This window comes from Canis aureus, chromosome 8 (assembly GCF_053574225.1).
Source record: "Canis aureus isolate CA01 chromosome 8, VMU_Caureus_v.1.0, whole genome shotgun sequence".
NCBI classification, from domain to species: Eukaryota; Metazoa; Chordata; class Mammalia; order Carnivora; family Canidae; genus Canis; species Canis aureus.
The window spans coordinates 14,767,182-14,785,510 of NC_135618.1; the positions used below are offsets into that span (position 1 = coordinate 14,767,182).

The following is an 18,329-nucleotide window of genomic DNA, read 5'->3' on the forward strand; positions in this document are numbered from 1 at the left end:
TCTGCCTCTCTCTCTCTCTCTCTCTCTCTGTGTGACTATCATAAATAAATTAAAAAAAAAAAAAGAAACTACTAATGCTTGTCAAATATCTCAAGCATCTATGGACACCTCTACATTTTCCAGCCTCTTTGGTAGTTAGATTGGAGCCTATGACTGAATTCCAGCCAACAGGATGTGGGTAGAAATGATAAAAGCCACTTCCGGACCTGGCTTTAACTCCTCTTGTAAAATTCTCTAACTGCTATGTGTTTCAGATGACATGTTTATAAAATAAAGTTTCTCAACCTGTTACAGACTTTCAGACAGGCAGGAAATAAACCTTTATAGTATTAAACCACTGACAGAGTTTATTTGTCACCACTTCATAGCCTTGTCCTTCCTGATGAATTTGGGTGGATTAGAGCATACTCCAGTCTCATTAGCCCACATGTGCACAACTGTTAGTTGGAAATCAGGAATTGGACTTAAATCTGTACACATTTAATAAGATGCTAGAAAAATTTAAAAAGCCATGATTGAAGATATCAAAAGAAAAAACAACTTTCTTATATTGGAAAATACCTCTATCTACAGGTTGAAAAAGAACACACTATATTACAAGCAAATCCCAGCCTATTCAGTAAGCATGTGAATTGAGATTGGCATATCACTCCAAATCCCATGCTTTTAAATACTTAACATTGAAGCCTAAGTGGTCATTTTGAACCCCATCCCTTCCCTCCTTAAAACCTTCCAATGGGGATGCCTGGGTGGCTCAGCAGCTGAGCATCTGCCTTTGGCTCAGGACATGATCCCGGATCCAGGGATCAAGTCCCACCTTGGGATCTCTGCAAGGAGCCTGCTTCTGTCTCTGCCTATGTCTCTGCCTCTCTCTCTCATGAATAAATAAATAAATTTATTTAAAAACAAAACAAACCTTCCAATGGCCCTTGTTGCCCTCAGGATAGGGTCTAAATTCTTTAACAGCTATGACACAGCCCTGCTTGCTTTTAAGCCCAACTTTTATAGCCATGGCTTCCCTACTTCCCCTGCAGACGTTGCAGTCCATGCTGCATTCCACACATCCTATGCTCCCTCTCACTCTGCTTCCTGAAAAATGCTATTCCCTTTTGATGGGTAAAAAGCTACCAAGATTTTTTTAAATGCCCTAAAATGAATTAATATCTAATGCAGTAAAATAGTATCTATATACATTTAAAAAATGATTCATATGTAGTCTTCCTATGGGAAATGAATAGTGCTCATAAGATTTTGTTTTAGAGAAGCTCCTGGTGGCTCAGCTAGTTAAGCATTTAACTTCTGCACACAGGGTCCCTGTGTGTCAGGCTCTGTGCTCCGTGAGGAGTCTCCTTCTCCCTCTCCCTCTACTCCTCCCTCCCAGCTTGTTCTCTCTCTCAAATAAATAAACAAAATCTTTAAAAAAAATGTTTTAGAGACTATAACAGGAATTGACAATGTGATATCAATAGTTTTCAAAGTCACAAAGTAAGACAACTATCTGGATCATAATCAGAGCTTTGGAGTCCGAGACAATTCTGCACACTCAGCCACTTTACAAGCTTTAGTAATTTAACCATAATAAATTTCTGCTGTGGCAAAATAAATAGTAAATGCAATATTTCCCATCCCACATGCTCTTCAAAACCATTGCCACAACCCCATCAAGAGATAGACTCTATTTCCCCTCTCCTTGAAATGGAGTGTGACTTTGTGAAAAATGGCACTGAATGAATTTTAAGGCCAGGTCATAAAAAGGAACACAAATACAGGTCCCACCTGGCTCTCTCGTTGAATACTCACCCTAGGAACCCGGCCACCATGTTGTGAGGAAGCCCAGGCTACGTGGAGAGAGCACATGGAGGTGTTCTGCTTGACAAGCCCAAGTAAGATTTCCACCAGTGATCAGCATCAAGCACCCTACTTGTGGGATGAATAAGCCTTTCAGATAATTCCAGGCCTGAGCTCTTGAGCTACTCCAGATGTGGCTGATTAGAGCCGGGATGAGCTATCCCTGCCAAGACCTGCCCAAACTCAGGTTTGTAAGAATGTGAGCAAAGTAAATTCTGTTATTATTTTAAGCCATTAAGTGTTGGTATCATTCGTTATGTAGCGGTAGATAACTGGAAAAACCACCTCATTTGGTTTGTGTGGATTAAATGAAATAAAACATAGAAAATTCTTATAGTGTCTGAAACACAGTGAATGTAGTTATCTATAATGTGTCCATAATTATGGCAATTACCTCAAAATAGTATATTTACTTATTTCTATCCTTACTTTGAGAAAGTGTCTGCTTTCAATACTATATAACCCAGTATGACAATAAGCTATGTACTCAAATAATTACAATAGAAAACAGAATAAAAATAGCACTATGTATCTTAAAACTTGAAAAGGGTCTTTAATAAATATCAAACTATGAATAGTAGAAAACTCTGGTGAGTGAGATTGCACTTAAGAGATGAGAAGAAGACAAGAGGAGATAGAAGAATGGGCTTTCAAATACATACTCCTCTATTGTTGGAATTACTACAGGAAACATGCTTTTCTTCATTTCTTATTATCTTTTTACTGAACTATTACTTACAGTGAAGTGTACAAATTGTAAGCATGCAGCTAACTTAATTTTTAATTTTAATTTTAATTATGTATAATATATATGTATATATAATATGTATATTAAGTATATAAGTAACTTATATACTTAATATACATCCAAGCATGCATTAGTTCACTAAGAACTCAATTACATCTATTACTATAGATGAGTTTACATTTTATAGAATTTTATATAAGTGGAATCATATGGTATGTACTTATTTTTGTCTTTTTCTTTCACTTTTGAGATCCATTCTTATTGTGTATATTACTGTTTCATCACTTTCTCTTGCTAAATAATATTTCATTGCATGGATATATCACAATTTGTTTGAGGGACATTTGAATTTGTGGTTTCCAGTTTGGGGTTATTACAAATTGCTCTTCTATGATCATTTCTGTGCAGCTTGTTTTATGGACATATGCTTTCATTTCTCTTGGATAAATATCTAGAGTTGGAATGTCTGGCTCATATGGTATGTAGATATTCAGCTTTTTAAGATACTGCCAAATGTTTCCAAGGTAGTTGTGCTATTTTACATTCCCACCAAGAGTGTATGAAAGTTCTAGTTCCTCCATATTCTTGCTAATATGGAGTCTTTTAAAATTTAGCCATTCTAATAGTGTATAGTGGTATCTCATTGCAGTTTTCATTAGCATTTTCCTGATGACTTATGATGTTGAGCTTACTTTCATGTGTTTATTTTCTATCCACATGTCTCTTTCATGAAGTGTTTATACATTTTGTTCATTATTCTTGGAGGTTTTTAAAAAATTGAGATTTTAGAGTTCCTTATATATTCTGGATTCAAGTCTTTTACCAGATACATGCAAATATTTACTTTCAGTCTGTGGTTTACCCTCTCATTCTCTCAACAGGGTCTTTCAAAGGGCAGACATTTTTAATTTTGATGAAGTTCAATTAACCATTTTTTTTTACAGATTATGTTTTTATTGACTTCTCTAAGAAATTTTGCATAACCAAAGTCGTCTTCTAGAAGTTTTATACTACTAGGCTTTACATTTAGATACATGATCCATTTCAAGTTGATTTTTACATATGGTATAAGGTATGTATCAAAGTGTTTTTCTGGTTTCAGGGAGAGGGGCTTACATATAAATATCCAACTATTCCAGCACTATTTATTGAAAATATTAGCCTTTCTCCACTGGCTTGCCATTATCAAAAATCAATTGTGCATCAGAGAAAGGCAAATACCATACGATTTCATTTATATGTGGAATCTAAAAATACAAAACAAAGAAATAAATGATTTAAATACAGAGGACTGGTGGTTGCCAGAGGTAAGATGGGTGGGTGGGAATGGGCATAATAGATGACAAGGATTGAGAGGTACGAACTTCCGGTTATAAAATAAATAAATCACAGAGATGTAAGTATGGCATAGGAAATGTAGTCAACAATATTGTAATAACATTGGTGACAGATGGTGACTACACTTATTGTGGTGAGTACAAGTAATGTGTAGAATTGTCAAATCATTATGTTGTACACCTGCAACTAATATAACACTGCATTTCAATTATACTTCAATAATAAAATTTTTTAAAAAGTCAGTTGTCCGGATCCCTGGGTGGCGCAGTGGTTTGGCGCCTGCCTTTGGCCCAGGGCGCGATCCTGGAGACCAGGGATCGAATCCCACGTCGGGCTCCCGGTGCATGGAGCCTGCTTCTCCCTCTGCCTGTGTCTCTGCCTCTCTCTCTCTCTCTGTGTGACTATCATAAATAAATAAAAATTTTAAAAAAAAGTCAGCTGTCTATAAATGTAGGGCCTATTTCTGAACTCTATTATGTTCTGTAGGTTTGTCTATCCTGATACTAATACTTGATTATGGTCACTTTAAAAGTCTTGATTATGATTACTTTAAGGTCTTGATTATGGTCCTGATTATGGTCTTGATTATGGTCACTTTAAAAGTCATCTTAAAATTACATAATATTGGTCCTCCAAAGTCCTTTTTTTTTTTTCTCAAGATTGTTTTGGCCTTCGTATGTATATTTATGCTAATTTATATATGCAATTCTGACTTTCATAAAATTTCCTCGAGATGATTTGCTAGTGGTCCAAACCCGTTGTGACTCAGGTCCTGTGTAAATGCACTAAGGCTATGGCTGATAATGGCTTAAGTGATATTCTGTGGTAGCTGAGGATGCAAGCAGATGTGGGAAGTTCAGTTGGCTAATAAAAAAGCTGACAGTCTTTCAGAAGCAAATGTGACAGGCAAATGTAGCAGTACCATCCAGGGAGCAGAGAGTTAGCAGAAAGAACAGAGAGAAACAAAAGGAGTTCCTCTGATATTTTCTTATGTATATTCTTTATAAGAGGTTTAATAAACTCCTATTTTAAAATAAAATAAAACTCTACCATCATTAACACCCATAGTGTTTTACTCAGATGATGAGACTTCTAGGTGAGACTGTAGAATCGAATGGAAGGTAAGTTTTACTTACAGGCAGAGGAAGAGGCAGATTCTGTGGCTGGGCGCAGTGGGGAAAGGCAAGATTGGTTGGGGTATCTGAGGCTCACAGCACCAGAGCTGGCACATGGCCACGGGGGCTGGAGGAGGAAATATTTTATCAAGAGAGGCGAGAATATGCCCAATTTTGGCCACTTTGCTAGTTAACAGGATATCCAATGGCAGCCATTGCCTAGTAATTACCTGGAAAATCTTTGCATGTTGGTTTTGGCTGCCAAGGCACACTTCCATTTCCTGCTCCATTTGACGAAGGGTCCCAAAGTTCATCCTGTGACATTTGGTCACTATAGGAGGAAGCAATAGGAGGTAATTGTTAGGAGATAACATCCTGTAGTCTCATGTTTCCATAAAAGGGAGGAAAATTGACTTCTCAAGAGGAAGGATCATGGGAGGATCACTTCCAGCTTCTCCGTCTCCTTAACTGCTCTCCAAGTCACAGAGACCGACTTATCCGACTAGTGAATTGAGTAGGACTTGAGCATGCTTGCCTGGGAGACTTCTGTGTTCTCTCACCTACAGAGCCAGCCTGTCTATAATAATGTACTTTTTTTCTTTTTTGTAGCGCTGACAGGCTGTACTCCTGCCAGGAGTTTAAATGTGACAGTGACTGGGTGGGAATGATCAGATCACAGGGAATGTAGGAAGAAGCCTACTTGGCCATAGATCCTAGCCATTTTCTCCAGCTTACCTTCATCAATAAGTAGTAAATCTGGTATTTTGATCTCTATATGTCTGGCTCCTAGGTCTTGATTCTAATTTCAGAAGAGAAAAATAGGTGTGCTGTCACACCTATGTTAATATAGAGGGAGCTTGGAGGAAGATAGGCTGGTAGGAGAGAGTTAAATCTATAAGAGGAAACAAAATGGAAAAGAAAATAAGGTCAGAGCCATTGCTCTGAGAGGTTCCCAAACCTCAGGCTGCAAAAATTGGGCTCTGGCCATATTCCTGCCAGAGTGGAATCTGCAGAGCAGCTGGGGTTGACAACACAGGGCTCATGAGGAATGTGCTCCACTTGGGACACAATCTCAGGGGAAAATAAAAATTTTTAAAGAAAATAATATTACACATGTTGTTTGAATATGGTAGAAATTGTGGAAGTTATCTGTGAATGATAGAAGTCTGGGAAGCTAAAAGTTATGTGGAAAGGATCAAAAGATACACAGAATATGCATTATTTTTTGGAGACTATTAATAACAACGTTAGGTCTTTCTGTGATGAAATCTAAGATTTGTAGTAAATTCACATTCTGTGACTCTTTTAGGAATTAATTAAATAGCACAAAGTTCATCTCCAATTCTTTTTTTTGGGCGGGGTGGGAGGAAGCTTCCAAAATAACACTAACTGAAGTATACTGAAGTCTGCAACTTACTTTAAAATGTACCAAAAATTAAGACAGATAATGGTGGATGGACAGATATATGATCAAATTTATATACATACGAATTTACAAACTTACAAAACAAAATGCCTACAATTATAGAATCTAGCTGGTAGATATATGCGTGTCCACTGTATAATTTTCAACTTTTCTTTATATTTGAAAACATTCATAATGAAGTATTGATGGAAAAAGATACTAACGTGCCTTCTTTGACTTTACAGGTGAGTAAGGTACATTGAAGTACAGATCAAACATAGATTCATAACCTTGGACAGATGGCACTTTATGCTCTGACATTTCTTATCAACCAGTTTAGACAAGCTATTTTCATTTACCTAATGATTCAAATTTTCCCTCAGGTAAAAACGAGTTTTACAATGGCTACAGAGCAGGGGAAAGTTAGTCAGAGACACAAATGCTGGCAAACTGCATCCCTTTCTTGAACAAAGGTCAAGAACAAGAGGTCACTGTTCAATATCTGCAGCTGTGAAAAAATGTGAGCTGCAGGCTTGCTGTCTCTCCAAACTTTCACAAAAATGTCTTGAATGCAAGAGACTTTCCCTTTTCTTGATTTAATTAATATTCATTGTGTTCTTCTAAAGTTGGAATTTTAAACTCTTCTTAGAGGAGTTTCCAGTCAAAGAAGTATGTAGAATATTGAGGTCAATACCAAGTTTTTACTTCATAAATACTTCCAGTAAGCAAAACAACAAAAAAGAAAGATTAACTCAAATGACTTAAAAGCATGCCAGTGGCCTTATCAAACAGATAAGGATTAAGTTAACTCAACCCAGGGGCACTATTATAGGCATTTTTCTCATTTGCTTAAAACAAGCACTTGACATTGAGAAAGATAAAAAACAAGAGGATCAAGGGAAATAGAGGAAAAAATAAAACAAGACGAAATCAGAGAGGGGAAGAAACCATAAGAGACTCTTAATCATAGGAAACCAACTGAGGGTCATTGGAGGGGAGAGGGGTAGGGGGATGGAGTACTGGGTGATAGACATTAAGGAGGACACGTGATGTAATGAGAACTGGGTGTTATATGACTGATGAACACTGACCTCTAACTCTGAAACTAATCATACATTATATGTTAATTAAATTTAAATTTTAAAAAAAGATAAAAAATTAAACATAGTGTCTGTTCCCCAAAGTGGTCTCTGCTACTCTTTCTAATAATAGTTCTATTTGTAGTGTTCATTCAACTTTATGAAAATATTTTCTTTTAATAAAATTAAAAATAGGTTTTTTTAGTTCTAGCAAAAAGTGCACACTAAAATGATTCAGGACATTTTTTTGCTCATGATTTCTGTAAAGAAATGCCACATTTTAACAAAAGCTCTCTCAGAGACCTTCCTTTCTTATGGTGAGAGACACTTTTTCATATTCATATGATTTAAATAATTGTTTCCACTAAAATAATTGCTATTATGCAGCAAAAAAAAAAAAAAATGAACCCACTAACTTTTTAAGTCACAAATACTCTGAAGGCCATTCTAGTTCCAAAAGAAATGCATGTCATTTAAAAAAAAAAAAAAAGATAACACGTTCTTAACCACAGGTAATTACTACTCAGGAGTGAATATTTGAATAATTACATATACATTGCTTCTCATGGTCCTTAATCGTTTCCTTGCAAAAAGACAACTATTCTTTGAGAATCCCTTTACATTCATTCATTTATTAATAATTCACAGAATATCTTCTATGTTATAGTTCCTAGGCAAACACCAATAAAATAGATATATAATGGTGTGGATATACCTTTTTAAACTTTCTTTTTAAAAAGATTTATTTAGAGAGAACGAGGGAGTGGGAGGCAGAGAGTTGTAAGCAGACTTTGAGCTGAGAGCCAAGCCCAAGTTGGTGCTCAATCCCATAACCTTGAGTGGAAACCAAGAGTTAAATGCTCAGCCAACTATGCCACCCAGGTGCCCCTTCAAGTTTTTCTTCTTATATTTGGTTTAAATGTAAACATTTTCAAAAGTTATAAATGTCCATAATTTAACCAAATAGTATGGTAACTATTTGGTATTTGTTGCAAGAACTAGAAATCTCCATCTTCCTCTCCCAATTTTCAAAGTGGGTTACTGGTTGGATTTTCAGAGGGAGCCTCTGAAGTGGCATTTGGGCATAGAAGTGAAATGACAAAAAGACAGCTACTCAAGGAAAGTCTGGATGAGAAGCATTCCACATGGAGGAGAGGGCAGGTGCAGAGATCCTAGGACAGGAACGAAGTCCTCAGTGTTGCTAGAGCCCAGGGAGCAAGGGAAGAACCTGAGTAAATGATATGGTTTGTTTTTTGAAAAGATGACTGGGTTCTGTGGATAAACTAGATTGTCAGTTTGGAGAGAGTGACAGTAAAGTGATGAAACAGGAAGAGACTGGGAGATGATGGTAGCTTAGTCTAGAGTGTGAGCAGTGACAAAACTACATGTACGGTTTCAGGATATATTGTAGTTAGAACTATTGATAGATTGGGTAAGGGGGAGTGAGAGAAAGACTAGTTTGAGAGCAGTAGGGTTGAGATGAAGACTAGGGAAGTGTTGAGGATATTTGTCACTGTCAGGCTGCTTAGCATCTGAAGCCCCTTCTTAAATTCATAGAATTTACCATTGTGTGAATTCCAGAGAACAGATGCTAGCTAATTGCTCCCTGACACCTGGAAACTGAAGTACAATCTCATGCTTCTGTCAGGGACTTCGAATCAGGAATGAGGCAGTGGAGCATAAGCTAATGTTTGGTGGCAGTACCCTAATCAGGCATAGCTGTGGTTGCTGTCATTCTGATCACCTAGCCTCTTAGTTCTGCTTATTTTCCAAGTCTATTTCTCCAGCTTTCCCATAAAAAAAAAAAAAAAAAATTGAGGTATGATTTATAAAACAGGCAAAAATCTCAAGTATGGAACTTGATATGTAAACATCTATAAAACTTCCACAAAGATATAAAACATTTTCAGCACTCTTTTAACGGTCTTCCCTCTGAAACATTTAATTCCATTTTTGCCTGAATTAGCCAGTTTTTGGCCAAGTCAGAAAGCACCCAGGAACTCTGATTTCTGGCACTCCAATGTTTATCACTCTAGTGTTTATCAAACATGAGCCTTACTGAATGAAAAATGAGCACTGGGCTGGAAAAGGAATGCTTTTTCACTTTTTTCCCTACCAAAGTCCTCAGGTCTGTAAGATTCAAACAGAAACTTATTATTAAACTTTTATCACTTTCCAAGTACTAAAAGTTGGTATCTTTAAATTATAAAATCCTAAGCTTTAAAATCATTTTGTCTAGAAACATCAATTCTTTTCAAGAACCATACCAGTACCCCAACCTGTTTCTGTAGGGTTCCTAATATAAAGCCACACAATCTGAAGTCTTCCAGAAAAGTAGGATATGAACTTAGCTCTGATACATATTTAGTCTTCCTGTTTTCTTATCCTTGCAGTGGCTATCACTATCATTACCAGGTACAGAAGCATTAGTACTTACAGTTAACAGGACTTTTGATAATATTTTGATAGGTATTTTGATAAACAATATACTAATAATAGCAACTTCTAAAAGGAGCTTATTTTAAAATTATGATGGAGTCACCTCAATCTCATCCATCCTTCAGTTGCTCAGGCCTCACTCCTTTCTCCACAGTCCACCGGCAGATTCTTTCAGCTCCTCTTAGAAAAGACATATCCAGAATACAACCAGTTCTCACCACCACTATTGCTTCTTCCCTGCCCCAAACGACCATCTTTCTTGCATGGATTACTGCAAAACTGGACACAAGAAGATAATAGAGAAATGCCTTCACAGTTCTAAAGGGAAGTAAGTTTGAACCTAGAACTGTGGGTCCAATCAAAATGAAACATAGGGAAAAAATGAAGGACTTTACAGACATGCAAGGATTCCAAACTTTACCTCTCAAGCACCCTTCTTGTTTGTATGGCGAGGGGTCAGTGTGGGGATGTGGGAGGTACAAGGGGTGGCAAGAGATGTATGTGGTGGTGGGAAGCTACTTATATACTTCAGCAAACAAAAAACACCCTAAATTTTAGAAAAGTGAGATATAAAACAATATAGGAGTGCAAGGAAAACATATTCCAGGATGACAGCTAAAAACTACTTTTCCATGTTTGATAAAATGGATTAAAAAGCTTAAGATGATCTCAGAATAATACTGAAGATATTTTTCTTCTGTCAAAGAAAAATAAAGGCAAGAATATACTTCATGAATCCCAGGATGAGAGCTAAAAGCACTATGAACAAATTTGGTAATCCACTAGTATGATAAAAGAATAAAAATCTGCAAAAGTCATGACCCAATTATGAAGCAAATAACACACAGCATGATTGGGAGAGGTTGGTGGCTGTAAAATAAAATAATCCATTTGCTCTTTAGTTTGGAATATTCTACTTAAATCAGCGTAGACTTCAGGACATGAGATTGGATATGTAGGAAAAAAAACCACCTGGCTAGCCTCTATATGCTTTTGCATAATCTAGCGCATAATGGCTAGTTGTTTGATTTGCACTTTTTAGAATCAACATATAAAGGAAAAGCCTAAGTTATAGTTCCCCAATAATATACATCCATGAATGTTGATTATATAAACTAAACGTGTAACTTCGAGAAATTAGGAGGTAAGGAACAGTAATGGGCTGGAAGGAAGGAATAGCACTGGTATCTAGACAAGAGATACTGTTTACAAGAGATGGATCAAGAAATAAAAATTACTAAAGTTATAAAGGAAACTGAAGGAAGAACTAAAAATATTAAATGGGGAGGAGGAATGGACATTCCCCATCATTCATAATGGACAATCAACAGATACTACTTAAATGACAAATCAAGAAACAGCAGCAGTAAACCTAGACCCAGTGATGCAGGTAGTCCCAACCTGAAGGATAAAAAGTGGCATTACCTCTGAGAAGTGGGATTGGTGTGAGTGGCAGGGAGGCACACCTTTACTTTTCATTCTCTATCCATCTGAATTGCTCGAAATTTTATTCAGGTACATGCATTAAAATTGTTTTTAATCCCCCCAAAATGTAGGGGCTGGTAGACTTAGAAGGGAATGATAGCTGAAGGTCTTACAGTGTAGAAAGATCCCAGGAGATTAGAAAAAGCAGGCATAAAAAGTCAAAAAAGGTGTGCAGTTAAAGGTCATTTAAAGTAAAAGCATAAACTTACTCAGCACTTCTAAATACATCAGATTCAATAAAAGAGATTTATAGTTAGGACACAGTGATTTAGACAACACAAACGTTTAGTATTTTCTATTTAAGACGGCAGAGATTAAACTATTCCCATCCAGAATTATATAACAAAGTACATCTGGCCTTTAAAGTATTTCAGATTCTGGAAACTTCAATGCTGGACCAAAAAATATTGTTACATGTATTTATGAATAACACTTGATTGTCCAAAACTTTAACATGTTTGTTTAAAAAGAATGACATCATAATAAGTGATCCTTAAAGTCATTATGATAATTAATAGCATGACACCAAGGTTATAATACTTTAATAAAACTTTAGCATTTCTGGAACAACTTATTCAATTCATACAATATACATGATAAAGCAAACTCAAGGAAGACTAAGACAGTCTTCCTACAAAACATTTAAAGTACATTTCTTTTGACTGTTTACTCAATATATATACCTGTCACATATTCTTTTGGTATTCTTCTCAATTGTTATACAAAGCTTTAAAAAATGAGATTTTCATATAAAAATAGTTATCTGGCTTTTTAACAATTGTGTTTTCAAATTAAATAACAAGGTGTTCTGTTTATCAATGTATACTACATAGAAATAGTTAAATTAATATTTAGAAAAACATCAAGAAGTCAATATTCTAATGGCTGCTACATCTTTAAGTTGGTGATTAAATTTTATAATTTTAAAATTACATGTTCTGTGGGTATAAAAGTTTAAAAAATACATTCTAATTTAATAAAAAAGCCTTCTAAATTTACATTTTCAAACACTGCTGTGATTGCTATAGTGACTATATTGTAGATATACTTAGCCAAAATAAGTTAATTTTTCAAAATCAGTAACGTGGAGTATGCTGGCAAGATTTCTTTAGAAACAAATGAGGGTAATTATAAAGTCAGTGTTATCAATGTACTACTACAAATAAATATGCTTAAAGTATAATTACTTTGTTTTAAAAAGCAGAACATAAAAATGCATAGAATAGGTGAAGATTTTTTTTAATGTAAATCACTAGTGCAGAATCTGGGCTCTTAATCCCTTAAGAAGTTAGGCGATTTCAATTTAAAAGATGACTTCTCACTAGGGATATCATGACTCTGTGAATCAAAAAAAGAAAGTCTATTATTTCTATTTAGAAGCTTTTAGTGTTTTGGTTCAAGTGTTTCTATGGAACTCCTTTAACATAAATGTTCTTTCCCTGAAAAAGACATTTTAAGCTAATAATTTTGGCCCCATGACATATATACCTTAAAGATACATGCGATTCTGCAGCCAATGCCTCTCCCATTCTAATATCTATCCATATATGCACTTATAAATAGACACATTTTCAGGATTATAAAAATATTTAATTTTTATAAGCTTAAATAATTACTGAGTGTTAATACAGAATACATTAATATTTGTATAATTTTACTTTTATTTATAAAAAGGTTTTTTATAGCAGCATTTGCATTGCAAATGAAATATGATCACATGATGTTGCAGTGTACATGGACTCACACCGCAAACCAGATGGAGCAGCTGCCACGTTCCTCTAAAAGAAACATCTGTTTCAGCTACAAAAGAGCAGTTCCTATAAAGTACAAAAACTAAGCAGGGCTAATAATTCATCTGAATCTTATAAGTGCATTTAAAAGTTATCTCCATAGAATTGGCCAAACTTGTTAAAATATCCACAAGTCCAAGTTATCTTTGCCCCAAGAAAAATTTTCTAATAAGTAAAAATTATATTAATGAATAGTATTTTTAATTGAATCACATGAACTTACTAGAAATTAATGGAATTTTCAAGAGTAAAAAAATAAAAACATCACTGTGAGAGGTACAAGAAAGTGAGAAAGACTGATTTTAAATTTAAAACATTACAAAAAAGCAAATGAAAATTCTCAATCTCAAACACTCATATTAAGCTTGTTTTTGTTGAGTTCACGCTCCAGATTTCCAATCAAAGTATCAATACTTTCTTGTAGGTCTTGAAGATTGACTTTTCGATCCACTGTAGACTCAATTGTCTGCACTGTCAAGTATGTCTGAAATGTGTACTCTTTGGACATGGGTACTGGCTGTTCAATCATTATATCTGGTCCATACATTTTGTTACAGTTTTCTCCATTTTCTCTGTCTTCTGAAGGAACATCATCATAATCTCCATCATTTAAATTTTCTTTTGTATTCAAAAAGTAGTTTTCTCCACAGCTGCTCCAGTCTCCTGCATAACGATTGCTAACTGGACTGTCTAATCGGGTTTGCCTTGATCTAAGTATTCTTGATGAATCAGTACCACTCAAATTTAACATGCAAGGTCGTTCTTTCTTCCTCCTCAAATAATTTAGAGAAGACTTCTGCTCTGGAAATAAATTGTCTGTTGATTCTTTGACAGTTAAACGTTGCACTAGAAACAAACAATAAATTTGCTTAATCACAGCCATCCAACTGGCCTTAAAAAAACAGAGCAAAGATAAGCCATTTAATAATCAACTACAAACATGCATTAAAACAAAACATGCACACTATATTTTTTAAAAAGCATTCCATAATTACTTTTTTCTATCACCAGACATAAGATTAGGGATAGAAGCTAGTAGAATGTTCGATGGTGCTAATTCATGCCATATCATAACATCCCCAAACAAATCAAATTTCCAATGTTGATTAACTTCCAGTGCAAGTTAATTATTATCTATCTATAATTCAAACAGTAGCTAAGCTGGTAGCTTCTTCTAAATTAAAAGATACAGCAAAAAGCAGGCAAGGCATGTTGGTGTACAAACAAAACAAAACAAAAAGTTCCTTCTTCTGCAAACATCTAAATGAGGCAAAGACATCTAAAGTGCTCACTCTAACCTTCGTGCTTTTTTGCAATTCTATTAGCAGCAGTGTCATAATTTACTTTACTAAGGCAGCCCGAATTTCACTTTGATAAAATGCAGATACTAGACTTGACCGCTTGTTACCTGAGTTTGATTATACAGCATTAGCTACTAACAGTCTTCATTTATTGCCTGAAAATAGTACAGATATTTTATTTTCCCATTCTGGTTAACAATCTCAAATAACATTCTTTATATATATTAAGATTCATTTTCTTCTAGGCCTATGCATTGTGCAGGCTACACAGATTACTATAGATAAACACATCATGACAAACCAATGCTTCACTGCTCACCTTTTTTGTGTATATTGGGCAAAATGTTTAAGGTTCCTCTGTATAGAAAATGTTGAGGCATAACTTTTAAAAACTGTCCATAATACCTTTCTCTGCTTGTTTATTCTCCATTAATAAATGCCTCTCCATTTACACTTTGTTTGACTAAGATACATATTATCAGTGTGAACATATCATCAGGAATAATATACCTACTTTTCACACTCCAACTTATAACGAGTGCTTGTTTCCTCTTGTAGAAAATAAAAGATAATTGAAAAGTAATACAAACATGTATATAGTTCTAGTATTCCAGACTTACAGTGATCTTAATATTTTTCAGGTTACATAATTTTTCACTGAGATTTTACTAAAATATTTGATAACTATAGGTATGTTTTTAACATTTGCATTTGTCTATGTTTTTATGATATGGCCATTATATGTAATTGTAAATAGCTTAAATCTTTTCATCTAAAATTTTCTGGAAAATAAAGGTCTGATATTTACTTTAAATTTATCTTTAATAACAGTATTAATACAGAATGCCCTATGCCATTATTTGACGCAATTGCAAAATGAACATCTAAATTTTTCCATTGTTTAATTATTCAAATTCCTTTTTTTCCTCTAGCTACTAATCTCCACTAAATCTTCTTGTCTTTCTCCCTCACTTTCTGTGCTATTCTTGTTCTTAGATCTTAAGTGTCATGACTGTTGTTTTCAATTCCAGTACTTTGCTAACCTTGAAGTCATCTGGTTTGTGATCCAACCAAAGTAAAACTTTTTTTTTTAAAGATTTTATTTATTTCTTCATGAGAGACACACAGAGAGAGGCAGAGACACAGGTAGAGGGAGATGTGGAACTCTATCCCAGAACCCCAGGGCAGATGCTCAGCCACTGAGCCACCCATGGGTCCCTATTTCTGTTTTTTCTTTACCTGGATTGAACATAGATCTGTAAACTATATAAACACTAAAGAATGCAGAACACTGAGGAATGATCATAGATTTAGCAACTGAAATATACTGAGGCAGTGAGAGCCATTTGATCTGAGTATGTGGGGCTTGGATCCCCGAACCCTGGGATCATGACCTGAGCCAAAGGCAGACACTCAACTGCTTAGCCACCCAGGTGCCCCATAAAACTTTTTAAAGTAAGCTCCATGCCTTGGCAACATGGCACTAGAACTCACAACCCCAAGATCCCAAGTTGTATGTTCTACCAACTGAGCCAGATGGGTGACCCAAAGTAAAACATTTTTGACTGTGGGTTGAGCTCATCTTGTGCCCCCTTCTCTGACATTCACCTGCAAAGCCCAGATTTATTTTGTTGCCAGTTAAAGTTGTTTAACTGAATCCCTATTCAAACATTATTTTTGTGGGATGCCTGGGTGGCTCAGCAGTTGAGCGTCTGCCCTTGGTTCAGGGCATGATCCTGGAGTCCCAGGAGCCTGCTTCTCCCTCTGCCTATGTCTCTGCCTCACTCTCTCTCTGTCTCTCATGAATAAATAAATAAAATCTTTAAAAAAAAAACATTATTTTTGCATATTTCTTGGAAAATATTTAAGAAACCAATTACAATATTTTATATGTTAGACTAAAAATTCAATATCTGAAAAATCAACTTCACAGACTTTTTAAACTACTGATAGTGGAGTAGTTCCTATTAAAAATGCAGAGAAAATGATTAATTTTAACCCCTTAAAGGAAAACTTCTGGTTTTCCCAACACTACGACTGCCCATTGCAACAGAGTAAAATTTAAAATGCAATCTATAAAGTTGCTGAAAATGTTTCAAAATGTAATGATAAGCACTAAGAAACTTAATTTTCTTATCTTGTTCTGATGGATTTATATTTTTAATCACCATTTTATTAGCCTTTTATGTATAGTATAATTGCTTTATTTAACAGAACATATTGAGTGCCTAGTTAATGCAGAGCACTGTCTTAGAACTTGGGTGCGTCAGTGTAAGCAAAATATAATCTCAGACCTCATAAAGCTTAGTCTAGTGAGAAAAATAGAACAAAAAGGAATAGGGAAAAAAATGATAGCTTTTCCCTAAAAAACCTGCCCCAAATTTACTCATAGAAAATGTGATACAGCAAATAGCTGGTCTAGGAGTTACACTCTCTCTAAATTTTAATGTTCTTAAAACAGCAAAACCATCTTTAGAAAGCAACAATTTTGTAAAAACTCAATACATTAAAAAAGATGAAAAGAAAACTATTTTGATCAAAAGGGAAGTGTGTTTACATTTGGTTCCCTCACCTGTTGCCAATCTGGCTCCAGAGCTACTTCCAAAGAAAATCAGGGCTTAGCAGAAGATAATCCTGAAATGCCAATTGGCAGGATGATTTTTACCTTCCAGTGCCAATATGCTAGGATTCTAATTGATCACTCTGAAGATAGTAAGATTTTTCAAATGGAAAACTTAAAGCAAATTTTATTGCCCCAAATTAAAAAATAACAAAAAATTAAAGTAAAAAATGAAAGGGGCGGGGAGGGTAGAGCCAACTCTTTTCACCTCTGGAGTAGGGGAAATTCCAAAAGAAAATATAATAATAATAAGTAAGATATGCACAGCAAGAGGAGCCAAAACCTTCTACTTAATGCATAGAGATGGACATTCAGCAAGTTAACATCCGATGGCCTATTCTCTGTATCACAAGGGTTTTCTTTTTCCCAATCCTCACCAACGCTTGTTATTTCTTGTCTTTTTGATATTAGTCATTCTGATAGGTATGAAGGGAATATATCACTGTGGTTTTGATTTGTATTTCTCTGATGCCGAGTGATGTTGAGCATCTTTTTATGTGTCCCTTGGCCATCTGGATGTCTTCTTTGGAAAAAGTCTATTCAGGTCCTCTGGGGCAGTCATTTAAATAACATAACTTCTGATACAGAATAAATGATAAAGAAATCAGGTACTGATAGTAAACTTTGATATCTCTAGGTAAGCAAGTTTTCATTTGTGATTAGAATGACTAAGATGGCTCCTTTCCCAATTCCTAATGCTTATTAGAATTAAAGCAGTTGAAACACACATTTAAAACTTTAACTTGAGAGCTCCCTTATGTGAGATACCAAATGCAGAAATCAAACCAATTATCCAGAGAATCTTGATGCAGGATTTTAAAATAAGTAATAATATATACCAATTCAGTTAAGATATAAATTAGAAATTATTTTTAAACCTGTGTTTAAAAGAAAGCAAAAATTTTAACTTTACAAATTTAAAAATTGAAATATTTTATTCACTTCCTATAATTAATGTGATGTATTTTAAAAGACTGTATCAAGCATTTTTGTATTTTGGTCTGTCCTCATATGTATCATTAAAAGAGTAACAAAGAGATAAATCTATGCAACACACTTTGCTCACTGCCCTTAGATGCTCTGCCTACAGAATCATCACAACAACCTTGAGGTAGGCACTATTTATAGAGAAGCATACTGAGGCTTAGGGGAATTAATATG

At 35.0% G+C, this 18,329-nt stretch overlaps 2 protein-coding genes across 2 annotated transcripts in view; one reads left to right on the plus strand and one right to left on the minus strand.

Annotated features, from left to right (window-relative positions):
• Positions 1-1,990, plus strand: part of DNAI3 (dynein axonemal intermediate chain 3) — an 81,811-nt gene extending 79,821 nt beyond the window's left edge. Inside the window, exon 23 of the mRNA XM_077905258.1 lies at positions 1,806-1,990. Within this exon, the coding sequence (XP_077761384.1) occupies positions 1,806-1,874 (69 nt within the window). The 3' untranslated portion in view covers positions 1,875-1,990. The remainder of the gene's footprint in view (positions 1-1,805) is intronic.
• A 9,694-nt stretch (positions 1,991-11,684) lies between these two features.
• Positions 11,685-18,329, minus strand: part of SYDE2 (synapse defective Rho GTPase homolog 2) — a 48,258-nt gene continuing 41,613 nt past the window's right edge. Inside the window, exon 7 of the mRNA XM_077905275.1 lies at positions 11,685-14,093. Within this exon, the coding sequence (XP_077761401.1) occupies positions 13,594-14,093 (500 nt within the window). The 3' untranslated portion in view covers positions 11,685-13,593. The remainder of the gene's footprint in view (positions 14,094-18,329) is intronic.